The following is a 17,500-nucleotide window of genomic DNA, read 5'->3' as shown; positions in this document are numbered from 1 at the left end:
TACAGTGCATGAATCACGGCCGGGACTCCGTCCGACTGCACACTCTGTGTTTAACAAGCTTTATAAGGAGCCATTGGGCTTTATTATGGCTCTGCCTGACTCCAACAAAAACTGAGCCCGGAGGCCCGGGGACGTGAGTTAAGATGAAAATACTTATTAGAGTACATTACTTCTTGATGTAGATATCGTTTTCCGTGGAGTAACGCCACGGTGCACGGCGCGACATAAATCAGGGGGTTTTCTGAGACTAATAGGACCTGCCGCCATCTATTCATTACGCAGCCCACAATTTGGGCCATCACTCATTAGTCAGCATGTAATTTGATGATTAACACCACCCAACTCAGCAGGTCTGCAGAGCACGGGAACACAAAGGCGCCGGCTTCGAGGAACGAGGTTAGAGGCTGCCTCTGAAAGTGCTCTCCGAAATAATTGGTCACCGTTTTCCTCGAGCGCCGGTGTCAACACCCACGGCGGGCCTGGGACGCGGCGGGGCCGGAAGACTCGCACGTACACTCAATAACGCGCCCGTAAGTTGAGGGCCACAATATGATCTGACATTCCATCATACATCCCGGAGACAAAGGTCCGCACAGGAATGTGAAGTAAGACATTTTCTTGTTAATAAAGCATTGATCCGACGTATTGATTTTACATGACATGGCTTTTGCTGCGATTTTGCCCTCTTTTTTCTTTGCAAATAGTAAAGCTCTTCAAAATGCCTCGGCGTATGTGACACGGCAAAATTTCTAACTCTCTGTGATGTAAATTCTATATGTGTAAAACCACTTCATAATCAAACCATTAATCATCAGAAGCTGTCAGCGTTGACTTGGGAGACAATTTGTCATGTCTCGGCCCGGGCCGGGACAAGGGTGTCAGGCAAAAGTGCGGTGCGGGCAGCCGGGCGGATGGGCCTCACCCAGCGACTTGGTCCAAAAAGGATTAGATAAAGTATTACATTTCTTGATTAGGGAACAAAAAGGGTGGCCCACTGTGCATTGCGAACGTGTCAGGGTTTCTCCTCTCTCCCAGCTAATCACCATGACTGTTTGACTTAATGAATCGGCCTGATGAAAGGTGATCAGAAAAGATAGATGGGCGGCCACTATTGATTTCATGCAAATGGCCCTGACAGGTGATGGACGCTTTAATGCAAGCTTTCAGAAGCTTTATGACTTGTAATAACCATACACTCTCGTTCTGGGAGAGACATTTTCCAATGTTGCAGTTGAATTGATATTCTTCTAGGATTGAAAATATTTTAAAGCAGTGCAAAGAGGAGGGTACCTTTCACCTGCTACCTCGGCCCAGAGAGCGCTCACATCTCAAGTGCAGCGCCAAGAACGAGATTGCCGCTCCGCCGGGCACTCGGGGGAGGATGGGCAAAGGGCCACTGGGGTCCCCGCCATGCCAGACACCGCGAAGGGCAGGGGTGGGCGCTGCGGGCGCAGCCCAAAATTGCATCCTGGGGGTGGGGCGGGGGTGGGGCGCTCAGCTCCTGGACACCCGAGAAATTTACGTTGGAAGAACCAGGGGGAAAGGGGGGGAAAAAAAAAAAAGGGCCCCTGCCTTTGGACCAGGGCAGAAGTGCAGGCCCTCCCGGTTCCGGGAGGCGTTTGATCATCCCGGGCGGGGTTCCCAGCAGCGGCCCTCCGCCGGGCCCGCCGGCCGCCTGCCCAGGGCCGAACCGCCGGGAACCCCGCAGCCGCGTGGACTTGGCCGGCAAATTCTGCGACTGGAGGAGAAAGCGCCCGGCCCCGCGCACACATCTAATAAATCCTCGGCGTGCCGAGTTTACAAGGCGAGGGCCCAGCCGAGCCAGGGCAAGGCTCCGGCACGTCCAGTCACAGAGCACCGAGCCAGGCCAATCAATACCACTTTCCTGTTTTAGAACTGGGTAATTATGAGGGGGAGAGATTGCCTGACCTTTCACCTGCACTGCATTACTTTGCTGATATTAAGATAAATTGCCTGATTTTGGGTAAACATATGCTGCAATTCAAACTGTCACCACTGGTTTGCTGAGGAATAATTTGTATTGATCTCCCAGCTTCTTCCCAATTTTGCTTACTGACCTCGCGGATAATTAGAGAGGGAGCCTTGGGTGAGCTCAAGGCGGGGATGAAGAAGAAATATGAAAAAGAATAAAGCGAATTTGTTTTATGTTAATATTTGGAGGTCCTCCTACCGCCCTCACATCTGTCAGCATCAGGAGAGCCGTAAATTAACGTACTTGGTTCCTGAGCAATTTATTCCAAGGAATTATTTAGCAGCTTGCTTAGTCTCTGAACATGTGTCACTGGGTTAAATTAATTTAAACTCTGCCTTAAACACAACAAAAACAAATGTTATTTTCTGCTGAATGGGGGTGGGGGGTAAACAAGACATTTCTCAAAAAACGCGTTATAAGCTTCCAACTTCACTGCGCGGATTTCCGCGTCTCTGCGTCCGAGAAGCTGAGTTCTAGAATCCGGCGCCTCCCCCCAAAGTAATTAGCGCCCGTCATTTGTCCCGAATTCAAATCTCGCTAAGATGGGGCTGCTGCGTATAAAAGAGATGGATGTATGCGCAAAATTATATCATTTAAGATATGTCAGATTATAAGGCTGTTGTATCAAAAGTCATAAAACAAATCTCCCTTGTGAAATATCTCTTTATTAACCGTGCCATAAGATATTAACATTCCTCATTTAGTGGAGGGCCTTTTATCTGTTTCAAATACATTATTCGTCCTTTTAGAGATAAACTGTATTAATATCCATTTGAGTAGGCTACCGCGGCCTAATGCATAGTAATTTTTGTTGGAGAGCTTTTATTTTAGAATAAGAAAATTACACAGCAATAAAACCTGAATGAATCAGAAGCTAGAATGGCCAGGAATCACATTCCATGCCAAATGGGGCAAGCAATCAGGCAGCCTGTGAAAAGCCAGATATCCGGCTATCATATGCAGGCCAGCATCCAGCGCGGGTCATACAAATAGAGCCTGACACGGCCGCAGAGAGCCCGTGATTCCTGCACGCCGGAATCGCCTACAGCTCGGGACGGATACATATTTAAATCTATTTGAGTGTACTGGAGTTAATCTCGTTACTTTACATGCATTAAAGTCATAACAGAAGCAGCATTCTAAATATTTAAGTCGTGCCCGTGTACTGGGGGATTAATCATCGCGCAATTGATAAAATTTTAACGGTCTGTGATGTCAGTTCAAGTTGGGATCGCTGGAGCTAATGTGGCAGCGGAGAGTGGCGGCCGGCTCAGAGCGGCAGCTGCACCCGCGGCCCGACCGGCCGCCGCAATTAGGAGCTACCGCCGGCCGGAGTGGCCGCCACGCTCCTCCTCGTGACAGCCGCAGCTTCAGTTGTCCTTCCGGGGGCCTGGCCTCGTCGGCCGGCCCTGCCCTGAGACCCCCAAAATGTACAGGATTCTTTTAGCGGACTCCAACGGCAAGTCGTGCCAGGTACAAACCCAACGCAGCCGAGGCAGGGGCCGCGCTCGGGGCCTCCGGGCCGGCAGCGCACGAGCGAAATCTCAGGCTGGAAACACGTTACGTTTGGGGCCAGCGAGCGCTCCTCTAGAAAGGGCAACGCCAGGAAGGAATAGCGCCAAACGGTCTGAAGTCCGGGCCGCTCGCCTGGCATTTATTAAGCAGCTACTATGTCCATGCCTGGGGCTCGGCGGTGGGGAAACCTGCCCCCGAGGGAGCCCGGGGAGCAGGAGCCAGGAGCAGAGGCCACCCCTGGGTTGGAGTGGGGATGGGGGTGGGGTGGCAGAGGAGCTGCGGCCGCTGCAGGGGGGCTGCTGGCCCAGGGCACTGGGGTCCTGTCCCCACCGTCTGCCCCCACCCCTGGCCCAGCTCGCGGGGACCGCACCGCAGCAGCAGGAGGGGCGGGAGGCCAGGCTTGCTTGCGGGGGCCCCTCCCGCCCGCCCCTGCCGGGGAGACCCGGGGGCTGGCCCAGCCCGTGCGGCGCCGGGACCCCACGTACCCCTAACCGATTGCTCTCCCGGCCACGCTCCTGGTTTTCAAATAGTGGCATTAACCGCGCAGGGTGGCGGGGAGCAGTGGAGGGGGGGGCTCCCAGGTAGGAAACGAGCCGCTTTCCGCATCGCCTCTCTATTGTTTCGACGGAAACCCGGCGAGCAAAGAAAGGTACAAGAAGTTTTAGGTTTAGCACAAATGTTCCTCCTGCCTGAAAAACCTGCCTGCGACAATAAAAACAGGAAGACATTCATTTGCTTCATTCCAGCTGCTGGTTGGAGCTATTAAATGAGTTCCAGTTTCATTCTCAATAATGATCATCTTCCTGTAACTTCCCAATCATGCATTTGTCATAATGCAGTCATTTTCTAGCTACAAACAGATCCTCATAATGAGGCAGTTTTTCACATTAGCAACATAACTACATAATAAGAACATCTGCAGTTCCTTTTCCGAGGGACAAGAGTGCGCTTCAATTAAGGCAATGGGGATGGTTAAGTAAGATATAGTATATTTTACTAACAGGATACCCAGACCCTGCCCCGACAGACTGCAAGCCTTCAGTGTGCCTGAATGAACACAGGTTGTAATGTGTAAAAATTAAATAAAGTAAAATTAAATTGCTCAATACAAAGACATCCCTCTAGAGGGTGTTAGTGATTTCAGTGACAAAGTGCTATTTGCTGACAAGTAGTTTACACATTAACCAGCTGAATCCAAGGGGGAAAAATGCCAATAGCAATTATATCACCTTGAGGTTATTAAATGTCCCACTGATAAGTAACTAGGTGAACTTGACCAGGTGATAAACACTGCTGTGAGCAAATGATCGCACAGTGAAGAATGTTTCTCTGTCCTGCTGTTTCTCCAGATAGCTTTTCTTTCAAAAATGACTGTATAAAAAGTTGCATTAAAAATGTGTGGCCGCTGAGGACAAAACTGGTACTTAGCTCTGGTACTTAGCTCCCGTCCAGTACCCTGCGCGCCCACCCCCGCCTCCCCCAGCGCGGCCATCACTCCACCTCCAAAACATCGGGCAAGGTCTGCAAAGGCCTGTTTTCTCTCCCTTTTTTAGGCTTTAAAATGACGCTAAGTCCTCCACTTCATCATCAACTGTCTCCTCCGAGCGCATTTCATCTATAAGAAATTCAGATGCTCGGGAAATTAAAATTTCAAAGATCTGCTGCAAAAAAAAATCAATGGGGCGAGATCAATGCTCATAGAAATTTCATGAACTTTGAACTGATCCGGGATGATGATGAGAGGTGCCTGGAGTTTCAGGCGGCTGACGGCTCCGCGTGTGGATGAAAAGCGGCCCGTGCAGCAGAGAGGAGGGCCACGGTTTAGATGGGTTTTTGCTTTCATATTTTGTCCGACAAAAAAATTAATTTTTAGTCTATTTCAGTAACAAGCAAAAATAGGAAAAAAAAAATCTGCCTTCCCGACAGGACGTGTAATACCCCCACTTCTTAAGAGCACCTAATGCTTTGCACATTAACGCGGCCACGAAATGAAATCGGTTCCCTTTGCAGCCGATTGCAGGTGCAAATTAATATTGTAAAATGAAGATCAATACATGGACAGGGCCAAATCAATACTGGCTAAATTATTGCTGCATTTTCCTCCTCATTCAAGATGAGTTGTGTTTTCCTCTCAAAGTCAATACTTTGCAGCTTTTCTCATTAATTTCTCAATAAATTTGGCAATGAATTTCAATCACAGAACTCGGCAGGGTGAGCCAGGCATTGTGGCATGCATGGGAAACACAAAGGCCGTGGCAGGTGTGCATCACTCAGCAGAGAGGCCCCGGCCCGGCCACGGGAAGACTTAGGCCCACCCTTGGAGGACACCGGGCGGCTAACCCCAGGGTGCCCTCACCAAAGTGACTTGGCTTTCCCGGCGTCCCGGCCCCGGGGCCCCCGACGCCAGCAGGGGCAGCTCGGACCCGGCCTCGGTCAGCCTCTGGGTCCACGGCCGCTACCCCAGGAGCCCCTCCGACCCGCTGGCGGGAGGGTATTTTCCATAACCGAGACTTCTGAGGATGGGAAAAGCGCCACACTTGACTTCTAATTGGAAGTCAGGTGCCTCGTCATTCGTATGGGGAATATTGTTCCGGTATTCACACAGACAGCCCAACCCGGCCTGTGCACAGGGACCCGCTTCCATTCACCACCGCCTGGCAGCGGATGGCGGCATTGTGATGTGACACCAAATGCAGAAAAGGGGACAGCTCATCTTCCTTGTTACCAAAATAATACCCTTGCTGACAACTACTGGATTGCATTCAAACAATTCTGTTTACATACCTCAAAGAATACATCGGATGGCGGCTTTTATAGTCACGTCGGAACTACACCTGCCCGCTAAGGGAAACGAAGTCACGTGGCCCGTCAGCTGCTCTCACTTCTCGGGTGGCTCTCTGTCCCCGGGGACGGGCTCCCCATGCCGGGGCGGGGGCACTGGCCACCCCGTGAGCCTCGCCTCCCCTCGCCAGGGCCGTTCTAGCACAGGGCGGCTCCCGCCAGCACACACAGCCCGTGAGCAGGGCCAGGGAGAGGCCGGCCGGTAAACCTCGGCCTCGGTGGACGGAAGGTCTCGCACGATCTGTCATCCTCGCCTTGAGAAAGAAAAATCAAGTGTCCTAGAGCTGCTCACCCTCCCAGAGACGGTTTTCCAGGGAAGGGTCCTGAAACCCGAACAGGCAACAGAAAGCTCTGCGGAGAACTGTCCCGGCAATGGATTTGCACACTTTAAACCAGCGGGAAATCTCCGTACAGACGTAAGCTGATGCGCCCTGCAGGTAATGCCCCCTCCCGAGCCGGGGGTGTGCCGCTCTGGAGACGCCCCCCGCGCTCCCGAAGCCAGCCAGTCCCCGGGGCGCACGGCCCCAGCCCGTCCCCTTGCTCACTCGGGGTCCGTCCACCTCCTCGAAGGGCGGGCCGGGCTGTCCCCCGTGTCGCCGCGCCCGCCCTACTCCACGCAAGGTGCACAGAGGTGCACAGACACGCGAGGAGCGGCGGCGGGGCTTCTCGAAGATACTGGACCAGCGCAGAAGGGGCCCACCGACGTTTTTGATTTCGAGCAGCCAAAGCGAACGTAACGTTCTCGTCTGTGCACACGGAAACGTGTTCACGAGTCCTCACGGCGGCGTTATCCGTGAGGCCCAAGCATCCGGGGGCCGAGGAACGGGTGAACGAGCTGAGGTCTCTCGTATGACGGACTAGGGTTCAGCCACGCAAAGGAACGAGGCTGGGAGGCCTGCGACCGTGCCCGTGACCTCCGGAACCAGATCCCGAGGGCAAGATGCCAGTCGCCAGGGCGCACAGGCTGTGCGAGTCCATCTCCGTGGAAGTGGGTCCTGGGAGCAGGGGTGCAGGGGGAGGGCAGGGGGGTGGCTGCTAACGCCCGCCCCGTTCCTTCTGGTGTGAGTTCACAACGCTCGCGCACCTCACGCACCTTAGTGCATCTACTGAAACCCACTCGGGGGCACGCTTGGGTGGATTTTATGCTCCGTGAACGATACCTGAACAAAAAACTAGATTTAAATGAAGGCCAGGTCTCTAACCTGATGAGAACATTCACACCAGCTACCCCTGTACCGCGGGCAATACCTTCCACGGCCTGAATGTCGTCTCACGATACAGATGCTTCTGGCGTTTGCCTAAAGAAGGGAGGCCCGTGCCGGAGGGAACGTGGCTGACCCCAGCTCTGGGCGGGGAGGCGGGGGACAGAGGACCAGCCTCCCCCCACGGACCATAACCTGGCTTCCCAACATCGATCTCCACGCAGGCATCTCTAACTCTTGGCTTTAGGTACAGGAATGTTCTAAGGCAGAGCCTTTAAGGGCATCGCCAAGATTACGAATGTAAATCCTGGAATCCCCCACCCACAGTCCCTGAACACAGGACTCTGGGTTCTGTGCTCATGTGGAATAGTTTCGGGTCCACACAAAAGGATCCAAAGTCCCAGAGTGTACTGGGATCAGAAGGCCTCAAGGGGACCTCCCTGCAGCCCTGCCTGCCACCCACCCAGGCTTGCTGAGTTTACACTTTGTCCACACTCCTCCCTCTGCCTGGAACACCCATCCTACTGCCTACGTCCAGGGGGCAGCCTCCCTGGCCACCCCACACCATCCCTATCATTGTCCCTCCTAGAAGACCCACGGTGCCCCAGCTGCTCCATCTCTCGTAGAACTCAGCACCTTAATGACTATTAATTTCTAGATCCAGTTTTGTTCCCATAAGACTCTGAGTCAGCGGGATTCTAAGTGTGGGTTCTGCATCACATTTGCCAAGTGCAGCCCAAAACCGGGCATGAGGCTGCCAGGAAGACCTGGCTCTTTCCTCTGGTGAGGAACCCACTGCCGAGGGCCGCCCCACCCCAAGCACCCATAAGACCCACATGGTTTCCCTTCTCCCCTGAATCACCTGCAGTGCCCAGCGGAGTACCTGGCGCAGGTGGGCCTCAGGAAAACCCTGTGCCCAGACACCATGAGTAAACCCCAAATCACATTGACAGTAAGCTCCAGCATCACGCCCCCGATGCTATGTTCATCTTTAACACCGTTCCCATCTCCCGAGGGCAGACGACGGAAGCGATGTGCGTGGTTGCAGGGTTCTGGGCAGTGAGGAGCAGGGGTGTGTGGATGACATGTGGGGGCGGGGTTCCAAGCCAACAGGTGTTCACCAGCAGGGCCACGCGGCCCGGCACCCTGTCGTGGAGACCGTGACCATGGGCAGGGAGCCGTGGGACGCTGCAGCCCCCACACCTCACGCACCTATACCTTTGCTTTCATGGTATTTAAACCTCTGTTTTAACTGACAACGAGCACACAAGGCAAGTTTACAGGCTGTGGCTGGGAACACCCGGTAGTCCGATGGCAAGCATGTGCGGACGTGATCTGTGCCACCTCCGTGGTGAAGGTCTGGTACCCACAAGGATGCTGGAGTGGCTGCAGCCCCTTGGCCCGGAGGCTGGTCCACCAGCCCAGCACCACGGCGCCGGAGAGCTCACGTGGGATGTTTCTGTACTGGGGAACGTGCTCTTTAGAAAAAGCACGAGCTGGTCTCCAAAACCAGGGACCGAGTGATTTTCAGGGTAAAGCTGGCTGCCCACTGGCACCAGGCGCCCGGATTCACAAAAATGGGCGTTGGGAGTGTGGGGCTGCAGGCCACCGGCCCCTCCACCCACCGTCCACTGTCCACGGGGCTCGGGGCCCTACCTGGGTCCTCCAGGGGCCTCAATGCTCGGAGCGGGCGAGCGGTCAGGCGCGAGGACCCCCGTGTGTGGGAGACGCGAGGTAAGCTCGCCTCGTGAGGGCAGGGAAGGGGGGACATCTGCACAGAAGAGTCAGACGGACCCACTGCCAGGCCGCCCCTTACAGAAACTTCCTCCAAAGATGATTTACAGCAACGCTCACCGCGATGTGCAGTGGCCGATTGTCTCAATGGGAGTTTCTGTATTTAAAATTTAACACACTCTGTAATGAGTCTTCTAGAGCATATGTGCCATACCACATGCACTCGGGTCCCCTGTGGAACCCGGTTATTCCATATGCTCATTAAGAGCATTTGAAAACTTCTATTTTATTTGGGGGGCGGTTGGTGCATAGCAAACAGTCCACATCACTGACTAACAGCTTTCCATTTTGTTTTTATTGGAAAACCATCCTAAGATAGGAATTACTCATTTTTGCATTTTCTACAATGGAAAAAAAAAAGGCCCAAGTGATCTGAATGATAATTATTGTTTTAGAAGCACTTTTTCTCAGGCTGAGCTTTTGGGATCCAAGTGTCGACATGGAACAAATAAATGTACATGGACAGGTCTGACCTTCCCCCAAATGAAGCGTCACCGGCCTGACGCACCGCCCACCGGAGCGAAACGCACTCACTGTCAACTTCCAACCTGGGCCCTTCGCATCCTGCCCAGCGTCCCGGGCGAACGGGCCTGGCGGGAGGCGGCCTGCGGCCTCCGTGACCGTGGTCAGCCAGAAAGAAAAAAAAAAATTGTAGCGTGTAGGTGTCGTTTCTATCCTTCCAGGGTCCCCGAGTGATCCGTTCCTTTCCTTGGGCATTGAAAGAACCGCGCGCCTCCGTAAGGCTCTCCACGGGAACGTGGGTCTTGGTCTCCATCGTTGAACCTGCCGGTTTTCGCCAGCGTGGCTTGTGGGATTTGATTTTTTACGTTTAGCATCTCTGCTTCGTTCTGCACCTCAGTGGACTAGGCTCACTTTGCCGCACTCTTAAATGGTCCCCCCCACACCGCCCCCCGTTCCCGGCTCCCCACCCCCGGGCCCTTCCCAAGCCGTTTTCCCAAGTGTGGCAGGTGTCCTCGCCAACCAGAGACTGCAATGACAGCCCTGCTCGTGGGCCCATCCGGTCCCGTGATTCCCCTCCCCGGGCCACCCCCCCAGGCGGGTGGGGTGCTGGCCCCGGGGACCCTGCCCGTGGCGGGGGGCTGAGCGCGCAGAGGGCCAGGCCCGCCTCCTCCGCCCGTCCACATCTCGACAATCAGTGAGTGAAACCCGGATGACCCTTTTGTCCTTTGGGGAAGATAAATGGCTGTCTCCTCTCCGCTACATTTTGTCAGGTTTGGTGCTGGAGAGTCAATACCTTCACCTTGACACGGAAACTTTGTGATTTATCAGTTGGTTTCTCCTCATGGGTTAGCGCGGCCCCGGGAAGTGCAGCCAATCGGGGCTCCGGGAGCAGACTTTGGTCACAGCCAGTTGGAAAACCACCACAGCCCCTCTGATGACAGACAAATGTGTCTTGTTAGCAACTGCCCAAAAGCGCTTGACTTGTACTAATAACAAAAAGGCCATGCTGGTCACCGTGGGTGCAAAGACGAAGCACCCTGTCACCAGCCTGGTTGGGAAATTAGCAAATAATGTTCTTTTCCTTGATAAATGGGTGACAGCTCCCTCTCACCAATCATTTTTAACATTTTGATGCATGCCTATGATCCCACTGGAGGAGCAGAAAAGTTTACTGGCCCTCAATTTTCAGATGATGAATGGAAGTCTCTAAATGTGCGATTTCTGTATGAGGTATAGTTCATTTTAAGCAATTCTAGTAAATGGGTGTCACTGATTAGGACAAATAGTCTACTTGTGCAATAGCACAAGCGGTGTGTCTCATTCTCTGGGCCTCCTCCGAGACAGGAGAGAAGGGGACAGCGGGGACCCCGGGAGCCCTCCCAGCGCCACTTGAGGAGGGCACGCCGCCCAACGCGCACACTGCCAGCGCCCACGGAGCGCGGGCAGGTGAGCCGAAGCCACCTGCTCTCACGCTGCACCGCCCAGAGCAGGGGACACCCTGGGCGCCCTCCCTCCCCGTGGGGCCCCGGGGAGCCCCGCAAATGACCCCCGAGACGGCCAGCCCGCCCGTGCACCCACCGGCCCAGTCAACGGGCAGAAATCCGCCCTTGCCACCAGCGCGGGGACAAAGGATGACCGCCACGGTGCACCACGCGGACAGCCGGTCCCGCTCTCCCACCCCGGACAGGCCCCGACACGCCGAGCCCAGCACGCGGGCCCCACCTGGCCGCCCTCACGGAAAGGCAAGGTCTCTCCGCCAGGGACCGCGGATGGCCACGGCCACCCTGCGTGGCTCACGCAGAGGAGGGGACGGGGAGCGGCCGGGGGCAGGCGGCTCAACCGGCTGGAGGCCGCCCCCAAATTCTAGGGCCCACAATTAACAATATCTGTTTCCCCGCCAGGCCCACGCACGCGGTTAAAAATGCGCAACTGAGATAATCAGGTGGTGGCTTCCGTTGAAGAGAAGGCGCCAGCACTTAGTGAAGCGCGGTAAAAATAGTATGATTTGTGGGGGGCAATTAGGAATCGTTTGTGCCGCGGATACAAGTGATCTGTTTGAAGAGCGCCGGCCGGGGGACAGCTAGTTGGTGGCGGCCGTGGTCGAAGGGCACTATTGACTCTACAGTGTGTCACCGTGCTGTCGACAGAATCACCTCTGAATGCACACAGAAGATCTTTAAGACACTTCAGAACCATGAGTGCCTTTCAAGGGGGTGACGGGAGGCGGGGCGCACGGGGGAAGCCCGCCAGAGGCTGCGGTAGGCCCTGGGCGAGGCGACAGTCGTGCCTCCCCACCCCCCACCCGGGGCCAGGACAGTCGTGTCCCCCCGCCCCCCACCCGGGGCCACCCTGCCTCGACAGGTTCCCCGTTTAAGGCACAATCGGACTTACGGGAAAACACACACACACGTAAATACCGTATCGGAAAGAACACAAACTGTTAGCAATTATGGCTGAGTAAGGATTTCACGAGCCGGAAACTGAATGCACGTCTTTGTGCAAGAAAATAACCATTTTTACGTGCCCGTCAAGTAAATGCCTGGCGGACCTGAGCCTGGCCCAGACACACAGCAGTCCACTCCGGCTGCACCCGCCCGGGACGCGCTGACCGTCACCTGCCAACATCTTGTTTAGTAACCAACCGGGTTTGGCTGTTGGCAGACACTGTGTTGACTGCCGGTAATTTGTGATAATTTCTTTAAACGAGCAAGAGAGCGCTCTAGAACAGAGGTGGGTCAGCCAAACATTCAGGCACCGGAGGGTCAAAGGTAAGAGCCCCCGCCGCCGGCTGCACCCCGGCATCCTGTGCGATGATGCTCAAAGGTAAGCCGCCACCAACCAGCTTGGGTTCTTTTGTGTAACAGGAAACCGTTCTCCCGCATGGACCCTTTGAGGAAACAGCGACACTCGCGCTTGTGCAAGGACACCTCACACCCGGAAACGTGTCTGTCGACCGGTTTTCGTTCTAAGGTAATTCCAATTAGAAGCGTACAGATTCCAATTTGTCTTAATCAAGTGACATGGCAATGCCTATATCCTAATTAAAAAAATAATTTCTTTTATTGCTCTTAACAATTTGATGTGTTCCTCCCGGTGAAGTTATAAACCCGAACTCTCCAATCTGCCCATACCGTGAGTTTCTCAGGTGGGAAGCACTATTTTAATTATTACTAAACAGGCAAGTGATACACTATTAGACAAATATTAAAACAAGCATTGCACTCGAGTTATTAATTTGCACTATATTCACTTTTAAATGCAGCAAATATCTCATTAATTTAATTTTAGGTGCCCACCCGTTTATATTGCATTTTACAGTCTAAAAGGCAATTTACTATTAACTGGCAATTACATACAGAGTGATTGTTAATTCTGCTCCTAAGTGCTAGCCGCTTGAAAATTGTTCTCTCTCTCTAATTTTTGACCTTCTTACAACAGGGGTGAGGCACAGTGGGAATACAGAGGACTAGTATGGAAGAGCCGGACATGTCATTTGTGACTCATTCTTTTAATTCACCGTGCTAATCAACTGAACTGCCACTGCCTCCCAAGGTAATTGTGCCTTTATCGTAGTTGAAAGCAGCAGGCAGAAGGGTCTGGATGGATGGGCTTGGCCGGCCTCCCCGTCCCGGGGGCAGCAGAGCGCCTGCACCCACTCTGGCTTCACTCACCGGGTCTGGTTCTGAAAACCCTGGTGTTTCTCAGATCCCTGTTCACAGACGACCGAGGCCTCTTGGCCCTGAGGGCGGGGCCCCCCTCTGCGCCCAGGTTCATGATCCCGGGGCCGGGCCGCCTGGTCGGGAAGGGTCCACGTGAGGGTGTCCCGGCCGCGTCCGGGACTGATGGGAGCCAGATGCCCAGGGGACGGCGCCCTCGCTGCAGGGGCTGCAGGCCCCCGTCCTGCGGCTGGCTCCGTTTGGGGGGCGGGGGGCAGTGCAATTCCCAGTGATTGCTTCGTGGGCCCCATCAATTTCAGGGCCATGCAAATCAGACAGAAGCTTCCAGGTCAGACAGGTTATGACCCCACCTTTCCTCTGCTCCCTGAGAGTGTGCGGCCCGTATCCCTTACACGGCGTTTGAAATGTATATTCCCTTAATGATTGGGGTGTGGGGGGAGGCCGTAAATTAGCCTCCCGCTACGAGAGGCTGAGCTCGCTGAATGGCTTCATTCAAACGCCCTTCCGAGAAAGAACTCTTGCTGGAGGAAATCCCCCCAAGCCTCGGGCCGCGGGGCCCCGCACATGCGGCCCCAGGAGCCCAGTTAGCTTTTGGGGTGCAGGCATGGGCCGCCAAAGTGAAGACGGCTTCGGGGCAGCGGGGAGGCGGGGGGGCGCTGGCCCTCACTGAGGCCACCCCTGACCTAGGTGGGGAGGGCGGTGGAGCACCCCCCGGGCACCCCCAGAGGAGCCCTAGGCTGGCAGGGCAGTGGAGCACCCCCCGGGCACCCCCAGAGGAGGCCTCGGCGGGGAGGGCGGTGGAGCATCCCCAGGCACCCCTAGAGGAGGCCTCGGTGGGGAGAGCAGGGGAGCACCCCCCGGGCACCCACAGAGGAGACCTCTGTGGGCAGGATGGTGGAGCACCCCTTGGCACTCCCAGAGGAGGCCTCGGCCAGGGAAGGTGTCCTGCACACAGAGACCACCGATGCCCACCTGCCCTGACCCCGGCGACACCACCACTCCAGCACTGCATGTGGGCGCCTGCCCCCTAGGAGCAGGTGCCCCCCACACACACGTGACACCCCTGGCCAGGGATGGGTGCCCACCCCCTCTTGCACATGTGACAGATGGCCCCGCCCTGCACACATGATGCCACCGCCAAAATAGATGGTCCCGCCCCATGCACGTGACAGATGGCCCTTCCCTGCACACGTGACGCCCACCGGCCAGGGACACGTGGCCCTGCTCACTTTCCAGTCTCTCCTGAGCTCATTTCCAAAGCTCACCCGGCCCTTCCCGCCTTCCACGGGCCTGGGAGGGAAGATGCTGAAGCGGACCTTCCTGCCATCATGTTCTTCCTACAATGGGGGCTGACCCCCACCTGCACCCCACCCCCACCCGCACCCCCACCCATCCCCACCCGCACCCCCCACAATAAAGCCCGCATATGCAAAGGTCGGATCTGGACAAGGAGCCCCTGAAGGCACCGGCCGTGGCCTCTAACCAGGATGAGGAGCTGGGGAGCAGCCAACTCCCCTCCATTTCCCGTGGAGGGGCAAGTGACCCTGGCCACCCGGACACCTGGCCACGGGGCCCTAACCCGAGCAGGACGCTCCATCCCGTGGCAGACACGGGAGCCCCGCAGCACGGCTCCAGGGAGGGTAAGAAGGTTCCTTGGAGGACCTGGGGACCCTGGCGGCAGCCACCCCAGCCATCCTCAGGAGGTACCGCTAAGACAGCGCCCTAAGTTCCCCGACCCCACAAAACCCAAGGGAGGAGGCCAAGGAGGAGGTGGGCCTTGGGGCCTCCACAGCTCGAGGCTCACAGGCCAGAGCTTCTGGGAGGCAAGGTCGCCCCTACAGTGAGCGCAACGTGGGGTGTGGGGTGCGTGCACGGGCACGCCAGCCGCTGACACACGAGGCTGGGCCACCACGGAGGTGCTGGAGGCCCCACGGCCACCTCGCTCGTGGGAGCCGCACGGGGGCTTCCCAGGGGCCCCACGTGTCATAACCTGGGGGCCTCACAAGCTGGACGGGCTGCCCTTCCCAGCCTCTGGGTCTTCCCAGGAAGCCAAGCGCATCCTGACCCAGGGAGTGTCCCCAGAGACCTCCACCCACTGCTTTCCTTGCTGCACCCACTTCCCCAGGGTTCCTTGGCAGTTCTGAGCTCCTGGGAGTGCGTGCAGCTCCCACAGGAGGGGGTGGCCCTTCTTCCACCTCGACCACCCGACAGGATGCCGAGTTTGGGGGAAGACGACAGAGGAGAAAACTCCTGCCGTCAAGGACCCCAGGGATCACGGCTGGCCGCCAGGCTGCTGGGAGTCTGGCTGCCTCTGGGGACAACAGCCATGGCTCTCTGAGAGGACCCGAGGCAGGCACAGCCCTGGGGTGATGCTGGGCCTGTGGGGAGCGGTAGGGAGTGTAAGTTCATTTCACACCCACTCAGCACTTCCTACAAGGGGAGGTGCAGTTACCTCCCCGCCCTCCTCAAACCCCTAAGTGGAAGGGACGTCTGCACCTTCCACACCCACCTCTCTGGTGGACAGAGAGGCCCATGTCCCAGGAGGCGGCCAGATGTGCTGCAGGGCATCCCGTAGCTGGTGATGGCGTGTGGTCCAGCCTACAGCCCAGGCACGGACCCCCACCCGGCCCCAGCCACCCTGACCACACAAGCACACGGAGGCCACAATACGGAAGAACAAGTCCCCATCCCTGTCACCCCCGCGGGGTTTCAGCAGGTGCTGTCCATCCTTACAAACGCTCCTCTGACAACACTAGAGCTTTCAGCAGGCTAGGACTAAAAGTCAAAACGCAAAGACGCTTGGAGTTTATTGATGGCGTCTCTCAACAGCCACCTGGACGAATCATGTCAACCAAGCACCTGTGTGGGCAGAGCACTGTATACGACAGCCCTGAGACAACAAACATGCCATTTCAGAGGTGACCCTTTCTGGTGACACATGTCTGAGACCCTCACAGAAAACGGGTCCTCTTTTAGAAACAGCGTAGGGCCTGGGGCAGACACCTGGCTTCCTTCAGCGGCCCATCGTTCGCACTGTGTGGCCTCGGGCACGTGACTTGTGCTTGATCTCTGAGTCCCAACTTGTGCAAGGGAATAGCCGCACCGCGAGCACCCACGTGGAGTGATACCGTGGGCACGCAGGGCCGCTCCACGGGGGCCGGGCACACAGGCAGCTGCCCAGTGGAAGCTGGAGGTGACTAGCTAGTGACAGCCGCACCACCTCGCTTCAAGGGCCAGAAGGCAAAGGTCCACAGGTAGGGGAGGGACCCAAGCCCTCGTGGCCTGTGGGGACTGCACCTGTCCACAGCATCACCAGCTTGGACGAGGATGCAAAAACCACGCCCCCGACTGAACCAACCCTCGGGCCAGGGGGGCTTGGCCTGTCCTCAAGGGGAACCCTCCTGTGCAGGCCCAGTGGGCCACCTCCGGGCTCCCATCGGGAAGAGGCATCCCCCGCCTTGCCACCGAAGTCGGAAACGTGAACTCACCGGTGTAGACAAACCGCCCAGGAGCACCTTTACAGAACTGCTTGGATTTGTAGGACAGGGTGACTTCCACGACTCCAGGAATGTGCCGCGGTGGGGTCTGCACCCGGATGGCATGGGGAGTGATGAGCTACAAAAACCACACAGTGAACAGGCTTTCAGAGGCGCTGGCCGGGGAGGGCGGGCCCTTGTCGTTGGGATAGAATTACCAAAATGAGCGCAAATTGGACCATCATCTCGGAATGCTCCCTCCTAGCTGTCACCCAGAGACCGGGGATCTACAGTGTTCTTTAAGAAAAATATCTGCAAACGATCCTGGGTTTTACTTTGCAGGAAAGGCCACAGGGCATCATTCATATGAAAATTGCCACCATATGTCTCCTTAAACCTGCTTCTAGTAATTCTAGCACTAATTGTTGCAGCGCACGGAGGGACCTCCTACGGCAGGTTTGAAACCCCGGGGTCGGGGGGCTCTGTGCCCACCCACCAGAGAAGCCCCTGCCACAGGCGAACCGTCAGTTACGGGGGCGT

At 56.1% G+C, this 17,500-nt stretch overlaps 1 protein-coding gene across 14 annotated transcripts in view; it reads right to left on the bottom strand.

The window, feature by feature from the left end:
* Nucleotides 1-17,500, bottom strand: part of EBF3 (EBF transcription factor 3) — a 117,257-nt gene that overhangs the window by 13,264 nt on the left and 86,493 nt on the right. For all 14 annotated transcript variants that reach the window (XM_077877198.1, XM_077877200.1, XM_077877187.1 and 11 more), the window contains exon 10: nucleotides 16,973-17,099. In XM_077877198.1, the coding sequence (XP_077733324.1) occupies nucleotides 16,973-17,099 (127 nt within the window). The remainder of the gene's footprint in view (nucleotides 1-16,972; nucleotides 17,100-17,500) is intronic.

Source organism: Canis aureus, chromosome 29 (assembly GCF_053574225.1).
Source record: "Canis aureus isolate CA01 chromosome 29, VMU_Caureus_v.1.0, whole genome shotgun sequence".
Classification (NCBI taxonomy): Eukaryota; Metazoa; Chordata; class Mammalia; order Carnivora; family Canidae; genus Canis; species Canis aureus.
The sequence above is the reverse complement of the archived record's forward strand: the minus strand, read 5'-3'. Positions and strand labels throughout refer to the sequence as shown.